Genomic DNA, 12135 nt, shown 5'->3' on the forward strand with positions numbered 1-12135 from the left:
GCTAAGTCTTTTTTTTTTTTTTAAAGATTTTATTTATTTATTTGACAGATAGAGACACAGTGAGAGAGGGAACACAAGCAGGGGGAGTGGGAGAGGGAGAAGCAGGCTTCCCGTGGAGCAGGGAGCCCGACGCGGGGCTCGATCCCAGGACCCTGGGATCATGACCTGAGCCGAAGGCAGACCCTTGACGACTGAGCCACCCAGGCGTGCGCCCCCCCCCCAAAAGCTAAGTCTTGAAGTAGAAGTGAAAACAGAAAGTCAGAGGCAGATTTCTGTGACTGTGACAAAGAACATGCCCGTAAACCCTGAGGTCTCCAGATGGAGGAACTGAGCAGAATGGGATTGGTGAATGGTCAGAACCCACGACTGATGGCGTTTCCTGCTTGTTCATTTTTTGTGGCAAGAGCCAAATTAGACAGGTTCTTCTCACACCTGTTTGGGTAGTGTCTAGAAGTGTTGGGTGCCAGAAAGGGCTCCCCACTTTTTTTTTCTGGGCAGTTTTTCCCTTCCTAAGTGAAAGAAGCTCCCTGTCTCCCCATTATTTTCCGTCAACTTGTGTCTCTGTTTTCTTCTGTCTTTTGACGTCCCTACAGGTGGAGCCAGACCAAGTCATTCTTTCTCACAGTCCCATGAAGCTTTTCTCACAATATCACAACAAGCGGATGCTGGTGTCTGGGCAGGGGCCCCTGGTGGAAAATGCCCGAGTGTATCCTTTCAGTGCTTCTTGTTCTGGCTGAAGAGGAGGGGGCAGGACTGGAGTTTTTCTCCCATGGCCGGGGTGTGTGTGTGGACAGGACCATAGTGAGGTGTGCCGGCTGCATGGTGCCAGGGCTTAAGGGGTACATAGTGGGCTCTCGAGGGAGGGACGGTGGCTCCCAGGTATGGCCAGTCCTGGTGCCATACTTTCCAAAAAGTCAGCCCACTGAATCAGAACCTACTGGGGAGCTTAAAATACAGATTCTTGGTTCACTGGGTCTGAGAGAAAAATCAGCAGTCTGTATGTTAGAAGACTAGGTGGTGATTCTCTAATTAGGTTTGGAACTGCTGCTCTAGCACCGTTCCTTGGCGTGCTCAATCAACTTCTCAGCTAATATTAAGTATCCACAGTGAACCTGTGGGTGTGTGCACACTCAAGAGGCAGAAGAAGAGTTGTTGCTTGTTCTCAAGTAGCACATTCATTTGCTCATATGGCAGACCTGTGTTGAGCACTTCCCGGGTACCAGCCCCATCCTGCACGTTCTTCAGGGGCGATGGGGACCAAGAACAGCACGTGGGACTCTGTCTTCATCAAAGGGTTCATATGAGAGGCAGGAGTAACACACCCACAAAGGATAAAGGAATATTTAAGATGGCATACGATCGGGGTGCCTGAGTGGCGCAGTTGATAAAGGTCTGACTCTGATTTCGGCTCAGGTCGGGATCTCAGGGTCATGAGATTGAGCCCCGCATTGGGCTCCCATGCTGGGAACAGAGTCTGCTTAAGAGTCTCTCTCTCCCCCTGTCCCTTTGCAACCCCCTCCACTCCCTCTGTAAGAGAAAAGCAGATTCCCAAGCCTAGACATCAAGCCCAGCAGGGATCTGCATTTAAAAAAAAAAAAAAAAAGATGGCATATGACTGAAAACTTAGAAGCACAGTCGAGGTTCTGAGAGTCCCAGGTATTGGGGAGGGAACACCCTGGGAGCGGCTGTGACTGGTGGCTTCATGGAGGGGTTTGGCTCAGAGATGGTTATGGTTAAGGTTTTCTATGCAGGGAAGGAGCTAAGATGGCTGGAGAGAGAAGGGAAGGTGAGGACCCCTGAAGCAGGAGTTTGGATTGGGATAGGGTGGGGAGTAAGAGAGAGCAGGAGGAGTGGCACCTCAGAAGGGAAGGCAAGGGGCCAGTGAGCTTACTTATGAGGGCACGGGGAATCTTTGCAGGTTCTGTTGGTATTGGGTGGTCTGACGGAAGCAGCATTTTCAGGAGATTAATTTTGAAAGTAATTTGAAACCATGTCCGGTTAAGATTGTAAGTGGGAATTGAGGACAGAAAAATGGAGGCAGGTCTCGGAGAGATAAGGTTGGCACTGGGTTTCTGCTCTTCATGGCCTCCCAATCCTGTCTGAATCTGGTTCATCTTCAAGAGTTAACTCAAGTCTGACTTCCCTGGACTCTGCCCAGCTACCAGCCCAGTGACGAATCTCCTCTTTTCAACTCCTCAAAACCAGCACTGTTCAGAGAGTGCTGGTTTAGATGGGCCCTGGGCATGTGGTGAGCTCCACCAGACATTCTTGCGTGCCTTTGTGCCCTGGTAGTGCCCAGCGTGGGACCTGGCACCCTGCTGCCGCATCGCTGTGGCAGGGTGCATCCCTACTATGCCTGTGTAGTCATGGCCCCTTTGCCAGCACCTTCAGGATTGGTGTCGGCCTTCCGGGCTGTGTCTGGGCTCTCACTGCTTCACTCTTGTCCAGGGACTGGGTGCAGTAGTTTGGTTGGGACTGTGTTGGTTCCCCTCACCTTAAAGGCATCTTCCCCCAGAACTGTCCAGCTTTGCTTCCCTGACCTTGCTGTAGACTGGGCTTCGAGAATGTGGTTACTGTGGATGAGCTGCGGATGGCCTTTCCTGTGCTTGACATGGTGGATCTCCAGCGGCGGCCGAAGACCACGGTAGTAAGGCTCATGCCCCTGGGTGTCTCATGTTTAGTTTTCTCCTCTTGTTCCCCATGTGGGTTCCTCTTACTAGTCTTGCAGGCCCTCCCACTGAGAGCCGCATCTTGTCCACCCTAGAGAGGCACATCCAGCCAAGGATTTTGTTCTCCAGATATACAAGGATGGCCAGAGGAGCAACAAGCTCCTGAGGGCTTTCCTTTTTGCCTTGTTTGTAAATAGCTGAGAACTCCTTTCAAAGCCCTAGCCTCTCCAATGAGGAGTTTTCTCCTTTACCAGCTGGTTTTGAGTGTTGCTTGGGAAAATCATTAACCTTAGTGAAATTAATCATTGCTGCTCCTTTATCCTAAAGCTTGCTGTGGAGAGCTGTCCTTATGAGAAACAGCTTGCTTATCAAAGTAACTGGCAATTCTGAGTATGCCCATGTTCCTTTAGGGTTTGGCTCATATTTGAACCACTGGTTTGATTTCTTATCTCTTCTGATCACTAGTCACAGGGCTTCTCATTGATCCTTTAGAGCATGACTTCTTGGGTCTTGATGGCCCCTTCCTTGCCTCCCCCCTTCCTCATGTGAACTCTCTATCACCGTGGCCTGCAGTCTAAATCAGACCACTGTCAAAATGTGGGGAAATGTAGTTATAAACATACAAGCTTACTTTTGTTTGTTTATATAGCGTTAGTCCTCCTTCCTCTAGAGCTTCCCAGTTGAACAGAGCACTTTTTTGCCTTCGAAAGCCTCCTCCTAGGATCATGCAAATTATGTGGGGAACCAGAATGTCCGAGTTGGAACAGCTCTTAGAGCAGCTCAGAGACTGAGCCCCACACAGGGGAAGTGACCTACTGCAGGTCACATAGCTGGTTAGTGGTAGAGCCAAGACTAATGGTTTAGGGAAGGAACAGACCCCAGAGGATTGGTAAAGTGGAGGCTCCTGCCTCTTCATATCACATCAAGAGAAATGGTCCATCATGCCCTGGTGACCTCCCTTTTCTCCATAGGCTCACCTTCATCTTAGCTACCTGATTGTAGACTCTTGCTTGGCCCATATCTCACATCTTGTCTTCACTGGAGGGGGACAGCTGACCAGCTCTTTTTCCTGGCTGACCTCCATATGTGGCTTCCATCAGCGTGTTCTGTGAGAGTCCTGCTCATTCTCTCTTCACTTTTCTTTGTTTTCTTTCCTTTTTTTTTTTTTTAAAGATTTTATTTATTTGACGGAGAGAGAGAGTGAGCACAAGCAGGGGGAGCAGCAAAGGGAGAGGGAGAAGCAGACTCCCCACCAAGCAGGGAGCCTGACATGAGGCTCGATCCCAGGACCCTGGGACCATGACTTGAGCCAAAGGCAGAAGTCCAACCAACTGAGCCACCCAGGCGCCTCTCTCTTCACTTTTCTTGATGAATTTTCTTCCTCAGTCCTATCCAGCTTCTCCTTGGTTTGGGCTAGACCATGGGGGTGGTCTTTGATCTGTCTAGAATGTGTCTTTTGCCCTGCCACTTGTTATGATGTAGTTGTGTGGTTGTCTGGTAGTGGACAGTGACTGTGGCATTGACGGGCCTTTTCTTTGTTTCTTGGCAGCCCCTTCCAAGGAACGACTTCCCTGCCATTGAAGGTAATGAGGGCCTCTGCTGGTGTAGGTGTGGCTCTGGGCAGTTCTCCTTTTGGTCGTCCAGGCTATTCTTTTGCAGCTGTTTGCCTGGAGACTGGTAGGGTGGCTGCAGGCATTGGATATCAGGTCACCTGGGTTCCAGTCTCAGATCTGCCCCTCAACACCTCTGAGACACTGGTTTTTAATCTTTCCTTCCCCATATCACTTGCTCTATTATTCCAGAAAAATTGTTTTTATTTATTTGTTTTTTTATAATTTTTTTTAAGATTTTATTTTATTTCAGAGAGAGAGAGAGAGCACAAGAGAGGGGGAGTGGGAGGGGGAGAGGCAGACTCCCCGCTGAGCAGGGAGCCCGATGTGGGACTCGATCCCGGGACCCAAGGATCAAGACCTGAGCCGAAGGCAGACGCTTAACGACTGAGCCACCCAGGCATCCCCAGAAAAATTGTTAAGTGTAGAAAATCTTAGCATGGAAAGGCTCCCAGAGGTAATATAGGCCAGCGTTTCTCAGCTCCATTAAACCCAGTTCCCCCTCGTGTAACAAAAATACTGTAATGTCCCCTTAACTGCCCTGCAATGAAATTCATAGATAACACAACTTTCCTGTATATGTATATTAAAAATTAAGTAATTCAGTATAAAGCCCTAATTGTAATATGGAGAAATAAAAGGAAAATTTTTAGTAAGGTAATGTGTATTTCAATATGTAAATAATTATTCAGGAAGACATAATGAAGTAGTAAAATGATTATACCAAACATGGAATCACCGTGAATGTCATAGCTACAAATGGAGACTGATGTAAGTGTGTTTATAGGTGTGATATAGGTGTATTTTATTTATGGGTGACTCAGAAATTAGGGGCTGCATTGTCATTGGTGAAGTGATTTTCCATTATAAGGAACAACTATTGGTAAACTTTTGAAAAGATAAAGTGCAGTCTTCTCTTGACTTACATGATAGTTGCATTTTTAGAAAATTAGTGTTTGTTAAAACCTTTGTGTTTATATATAGAATGAAATTAGGGCTTAGGCTCAGTTACTTATAAACAGGTTATTCACCCATGTGAAGGTCAGATGGGATACTCAAAAGTTAATAGGGGGCAATTTCTGATTGTTCGGGACTGTCCTGAGCGTCTAGCATTCGTGGCCCCCTCCCACGATCCTTGCCACTAATTGTCAGTCATGGTGACAATTAAAATACATCCTCCAGTTTCTGGAACACCTCCCTAGGGGGCAATACTCCCCCATGAGACCACTGGTTTGGTTCAGTCACTGGTCTTGTAGCTGATATTGGCAGCTACCATGTGTTGAGTGTTAGGTGTACAGCATGGGTTAATTATATCTCATTTTCACCCTAAACAATCATAGGTATCGTTATGATGTAGTTGAGGCTGAGTCTTAGAGAGAAGGTAAGTAACTTGCCCATAGTCACAAGGAAAATGGACAGTCAGGTTTGGAATGCTGGTCTGTGTCACTCTAGATCCTCCTCTCCTAGCTGTTAGGTTTACTGGCCCCTGGGGCTCAGAAGTGGCTGAGGAAGGCGAGCCCTTTGCCAGGTACTTGTGGGTGAGGTGGTTGGGAGAGCATTAGTCAGCAGGAGGAAGCAGGCCTGAGACTTGGCTGCTGGTTTTCTTTGTTTTAACCTCTTCTGTGAAGTACTGGTGAATACAAGTGAAAATGGGAGCCTTTAGGAAGTGCCTTCCCACGTCCTGGGCTTTCTTTACCATGGGTGAATGGATCTTTGAAGGCTGGTTCTGGGAACTGTGCCCTTGCCAGGGCTGTGTACTGTGGGGAAAGAGCCTGTGGTTGGGTGGCACCAGCTGGCATCAGCTGGCTTCCTGTCTGCCACAGAGGCCTTCTTCCTGTCTGCCACAGAGGCCAGGCAGAGTGCCCAGTAACCCTCACCTCCATGCCTTTGCTCTTTAAAGGAGTGCTTCTCCTTGGGGAGCCAGTCCGCTGGGAGACAAGCCTGCAGCTGATCATGGATGTCCTTCTCAGCAATGGGAACCCTGGGACTGGTCTGGCGACGGCCCCTTATCCCCATCTCCCCGTCCTGGCCAGCAACATGGATCTCCTTTGGATGGCTGAAGCCAAGATGCCCAGGTAAGGACACAGAGTCCCTGGCCTTGACCGTCATGGCCACTGCCAGCTGCTGCCTGGGCAGTCTTGCTGACAGTTTCCTGCCATCATTCTGGTATTCTGGGCGGTCACAGGGGCCCTGTATTTGCCACAGAAACTTGGCCTTCTGGGAGGATTTTCAAGGGGTTATTTTGCATACTAATTAGTAAATGAAAAGTATAGCTGACTGATCACTGAAGATATGTTGAGATGATCTTTAACATAGGTCCTTTGCCCTCCTTTTAAGATTTTATTTATTTATTTAGAGAGAAAGAGAGAGCATGAGTGGGAGGGGCAGAGGCAGAAGGAGTGGGAGAGAATCTCAAGCAGACTCCGCACTGACCCGACTTGGGGTTCACTCCCATGATCCCAAGATCATGACCTGAGCTGAAACCAAGAGTTGGATGCTCAACCAACTGAGCCCAGGTGCCCCTGCTCTCCAGAATCTTAACAGAACATGTTATTTTATTTTTTTTAAGATTTTAAATTTCTTTTTAAGTAATCTCTACCCCCAACTTGGGGCTCAAACTCACAACCCTGAGATCAGGCATTGTGTGCTCCACCGATTCAGCCTCTGGGTGCCCCCAGAACATGTTATTTTTTGTGTATAGAGCCCAAACAATGGATGACTTCGGAGGCCTAGCAGTACAGCTGCGCCTTCTTGCCTCCTCCCTGTGGCACTGGTTCCCTCCCTCTTTGTCTCCTCCTGCCCTTAAGATGTAGGGGCGGGGGGGGGGGGGCAATAGTTATTCTGATGGTTAGGTAGGCCAGAGAACTGAGACCCAGTGGGTAAGTGACTTTCTCAAAGGCACACAGGTACTGAGCAGGCTCTGCTCAGCTGTGTAGACCTCCTCTGTCCTGTCTGAGGCTAAGCGCAGTCTAGGCAGCTCTAGCCGTGGAGGGCCTTCCTGGAAGGGCAGCTGTGGCTACTGTACTGTTTGGCTGCTCTTATCTGCAGGGCCAAAGTCCAGAGTTTTCTCTCCCCGCTACTAATTCCTAGTGGGCTGTGTGAGTGATCCGTCAACAGAGGGCAGCAGGCCCAACGCTGCCTCAGGTCACATGACTCAGTAACTCCAAAGAGATGGGTGTTACGGTGTTCTCTTGTTACTTTAGTTTTATTTATTTATTTATTTTAAAGATTTTATTTATTTTTTGACAGAGAGAGAGAGAGCGAGAGAGGGAACACAAGCAGGGGGAGTGGAAGAGGGAGAAGCAGGCTTCCTGTGGAGCAGGGATCCCGATGCGAGGCTCGATCCCAGGACCCTGGGATCACGACCTGAGCCAAAGGCAGACGCTTAACGACTGAGCCACCCAGGCGCCCCTCTCTTTTTACTTTAAAACGTATATTTCTGTAGCCTGAGGTTAGATATTTTCTCTGAAGTATTCTTCCTACAGTTAAGGGTGTGCCGACACTAGGTGAGGGGAGTTTGGCTATGTAGGCTGGAATGGTATAGCAAGGTGCAAATTTCAATTTATAAATCAGATTTAAGATTAATTTTCATTCAGGGGCGCCTGGGTGGCTCAGTTGGTTAAGCGACTGCCTTCGGCTCAGGTCATGATCCTGGAGTCCCAGGATCGAGTCCCACATTGGGCTCCCTGCTCAGTAGGGAGTCTGCTTCTCCCTCTGACCCTCTTCCCTCTCATGCTCTCTATCTCTCATTCTCTCTCTCTCAAATAAATAAATAAAATCTTTAAAAAAAAAGATTAATTTTCATTTACTAATTTAAAAATTGAAAATAGAATTCGTCATATAAGTAAGTGACAACACTGAAATACAACCTTAATATGTTGGACAGTATCAGTTGAAATTTAGTTTAGCAGCCACGGATAAAAACCCAAAATGAAAGTGTCTTTTTTTTTTTTTCCTTCAAGACTTCATTTATTTATTTGTCAGAGAGAGAGCACAAGCAGGGGGAGCAGCAGAGGGCATTGAGGGCAGAGGGCATGCGAATAGCTTACTCGCATGGCTGCACACCTAGCTGCGGTGGTGCAAGGGAATACTTGTGTACACCCATTTGCAATATGGTGAGCTGAAAACTGGCACTGAGAAAGAAGGGGAGAAGGGCAACCGGTCATCTGCCACAGATTTAAAGCCAAATTTAAACTTGGGTTTGTGGAGTCTGACTGCCTGGGTTATAATCCTAGCTCTACCACCTGGGGCAAGTTACTTAATCTCTGTATGCCTCAGTTTCCTCACTTGTAAATGAAAATGATGACAGCTCTCATGGGGTTATTCTGAGAGTTAAATGTGATATGCCACTCTAGTATTCAACAAATGTTAGTCGATAACAGCAGGTCATAAAGATAGGTAATGGATGTAATTCTTACTAGAAGTAATTTCACTTTATCTGTCACCATCAGGGTGTTGGAGGGAAAGGTTGGTCTATAGGGTCCTGCTCAGAGCCAGAGAGAGGAGGCCTGAGCTGCTGAGCTTTCTTCTCTGGCAGGTTTGGCCATGGCACCTTTTTGCTGTGCCTGGAAACCATTTACCGGAAAGTGACAGGCAAAGAGCTGAGATATGAGGGCCTGATGGGCAAACCCAGTGTCCTCACTTACCAGTATGCAGAGGACCTGATCCGGCAGCAGGCGGAGAGGCGGGGCTGGGTGGCCCCCATCCAGAAGCTCTATGCTATCGGGTAAGTGCTATCCATCCCCTCATCACTTTTGGACTTCCCCTGCCCTTTCTCCCTACCTACTCACCCACCTGTTTCCCGGTATCTAATACACACTAGTCCCACAATTGTCCTCTGCTCTCTTTGCCTTGTAACACTGAACTGGGGTTTTCTGTTCTTTCCTTTTCTGGTATGGCTGCCCCTGCCAGTGATAACCCTATGTCTGATGTCTACGGTGCCAACCTGTTCCACAAGTACCTGCAGATGGCGAAGCATGATGGGGCAGAGGAGCGGGGGGCCGATGGCTTGTGGAAGCGGCGGCCCTCAGCAACCCAGAGCTGTGCCTCTATCCTGGTGTGCACTGGTGTGTACAATCCCAAGGGCCCAGAGCCCACCAGGCCCGCCCAGGATGCAGAGGAGGCTCCATTCCATGGGCACCGGGACTTCAGCTTCAGTCCAGGGCTCATGGAGGCGTCCCACATTGTGAATGATGTGAATGAGGCTGTACAGCTGGTTTTCCACAAGGAGGGTTGGCTTTTGTAGTGAGGGCTGTGCGTTGGAGACAAGGGGGGTTGGGACCCTGGAGCTAGAGGGGAGTCCTGTTAACTGGCTTCTGGCCCACATCACTGGGCATCAAGTCAGGGCCGCTTCCTGTGACACTTTCTGTGGCCCCACGGTGGATATTACTGGTCACTTAGAAGAAGACACTGGCTTTTTCTCCTGCTGGGCAGTAGCCACAGAATTGTACCCGGGGTAGAACAATCAGGATTTTCTGGGCTCAGTTCCTGTCTGCTTCTCCTGGCAGTCTGACCTCGGGCCAGTTCCTTTACCTCTGTGCCTCAGTTTCTTCTCTCATTTCAGTAGGGACTTCTGAAAAAAGGGGAAGTGGTGTAAAATAATGCAGAGCCTTGCCTGCACTGAGGGCACCACTGCATGCCAGCAAGGTGCGTCACTAACACTATGATACTGCTTTTTATTGTATTTTAGCTTATTGCCCAGAGACTTTTAGGCTTATTTTTTTAAATTAAAATAATCATAATAAATATTCATTATGCTGTCAATTGTGAAGCGCTTCTGGAATGTACTAAAAAGTCCTGTGGGGGAAGGATAGTGGGTGAGCAACGTGGGTGACCCTGAAGCGAAGAGATCGGTGCCATTTTCTCCCATAACATGTTGATGTCTCCTTTCCTACCTTTTTCTCCTTCCCACCACCAATCTACTTCTGGCCTGCAAAGCCCGAGTCTGTCTGGGAATTAGTTATGCCCAGGATTTGGCATGTACTTGACAACTCCTCTGATGTGGAAAAGAAAGGATCGTGTTTATGGTTTCTTCTGAAGGAAGGCGCTTTTCCTATAGTGATCCTGGAAAGTATGTGTTTCTTATGTTCCTCCCTCTCGGAGCGACCCATTTCCACTTTTCCATGGTCTGTGCTGTCCACGACCCCGTGTTTGCCAAATCCCCTGGTCCTTGCCCTCTTGTTACTCTAGCAGTCATTTGCATGTGACACAAGCTGGTGACTCCCTCCCCTCTTCTCAAAACACTCTTTTTTTTTTTTTTAAAGATTTTATTTATTTATTTGAGAGCGAGAGAGAGAAACAGCATGAGAGGGGAGAGGGTCAGAGGGAGAAGCAGGCTCCCCGCTGAGCCAGGAGCCTGATGTGGGACTCGATCCCAGGACTCCGGGATCATGACCTGAGCCGAAGGCAGTTGCTTAACCAACTGAGCCGCCCAGGCGCCCTCAAAACACTCTTTACTTGGCTCTGTCTCACGGACTTCTTGACCCCTTTGTTTGGATGCATGCCTGGTAGTCATTCAGAGGGGAGGGAACATAGGAGATTGGGAAGGAGTGGCCACTGAAATAGGCGGGGAATCATGAGTGGGTGGGTGTCTGGTAAGCTGAGTGAACATGTTTCACAAAGGAGGGGGTGATGAGCTGTGCTCACTCTATAAGTATCAGAGCTCAGCTGTGTCCAAAGCCAAACGTAGCCCAACCCTACTGCTAGCAGCAGGACCCAGCTTGGGTCCTGCTGCTGCACACCACCCCCCCGCCACCGTAGACAGTAGCACTGAAGACACTGCACTCATCCTTGTCTTCTCTTTAATCTCCTACAGCCAGTCCATCTGCATATCCTGCAGCTTTGCCTTCAGAATGTACCAAGTGTGAGCACTTTCCAGCCTTTAATGCTGCCCCGCTCCAGGCTGCTGGCTTCTCTGCCTGCATTGTTGTGGCAGCCTCCAGTCTAACCTCCCTGTCTCATCTCCTCCTCCCTCTCTGCGGCTCTCCCCTCAGCGCCCCAGAAGCCACATCCTAAGTTTGACCTGATCAAAACCCTCCCGTGACTTCTGGTCTTACCCAGAAGAAGAGCCCACATTCCTTACTGCAGCACAGATGCCTTTCCATCCTGTTCTCCCACTTTCCCCTTCATGTCATCCCAGCCCCACTGGCTCCCTTGCCAGTCCACCGTACCCATTCCTGTCCCAGGACCTCTGCACTTGCAGGTCCCTCTATCCTACCTCCACTATCCATGTGGCTCACTCCTTCCCTTTTTTTTCCCTTATCACTTCTTAAATAGCTGGTGGATATGTCATCTCAAAGAGACTCCCTCAACTTCTTATAACAAGTAGTACTCCATCCCTCTTACTGCTTAATTTTTTCCATAGTCCTTATCACCCCATGGTCTATATTTACATCTTTATTCTGTGTCTTCTACTAAAATACAAGCTCTGTGGACTTTGTCCTTATTGATTCACTCTTGTGTCCCCACACCCATATGCCTGGCACTTGGTAAGTTTGCAGACCCTGTGAAGTCCTCCTATAGTGTCTTTGAGACAAACATGATTTTCCTTTCTTCTCCCTTGGGCATCATGGCAAAAGTGAAAAGACTGAGGGTCTTGGAGTCAGGCAGACCTGGAATCAAATCCTAGCTGTCACTCACTAGCTATATGGCCTTGGGCAATTTCCTTCACTTTGCCAGGCTTCCATTTTCTCATCTGTAAAATTGGCATTGGCAATGCGTATTTCATAAATGAACTATTTTAAGTACAGTACTGTATAATTTGGGATTTTGTTCAGCTGCTTGTTACAGAAATCTGACTGCAGTGGCTTGAACAAATAGGTGGTTATTTTTCTAAGCAATAGGAAATTCAGAGTAGG

At 48.4% G+C, this 12135-nt stretch overlaps 1 protein-coding gene across 2 annotated transcripts in view; it reads left to right on the forward strand.

Moving 5' to 3' along the window:
• The window catches only part of HDHD5 (haloacid dehalogenase like hydrolase domain containing 5), a 20189-nt gene extending 10147 nt beyond the window's left edge, over positions 1–10042 (forward strand). The window contains exons 3-8 of one of the 2 annotated variants that reach the window (XM_025851975.2): positions 594–706; positions 2551–2647; positions 4219–4252; positions 6180–6354; positions 8817–9005; positions 9191–10042. In XM_025851975.2, coding sequence (XP_025707760.1) covers positions 594–706; positions 2551–2647; positions 4219–4252; positions 6180–6354; positions 8817–9005; positions 9191–9524 — 942 coding nt within the window. In that variant the 3' untranslated portion in view covers positions 9525–10042. The remainder of the gene's footprint in view (positions 1–593; positions 707–2550; positions 2648–4218; positions 4253–6179; positions 6355–8816; positions 9006–9190) is intronic. The other variant, XM_025851976.2, reaches the window with a different exon arrangement.
• The last annotated feature ends 2093 nt before the right edge of the window (positions 10043–12135 follow it).

Source organism: Callorhinus ursinus, unplaced genomic scaffold (genome assembly GCF_003265705.2).
Source record: "Callorhinus ursinus isolate GAN/ISIS: 27379988/994484 unplaced genomic scaffold, GSC_fseal_2.0 scaffold74, whole genome shotgun sequence".
In the NCBI taxonomy this organism is placed as follows: Eukaryota; Metazoa; Chordata; class Mammalia; order Carnivora; family Otariidae; genus Callorhinus; species Callorhinus ursinus.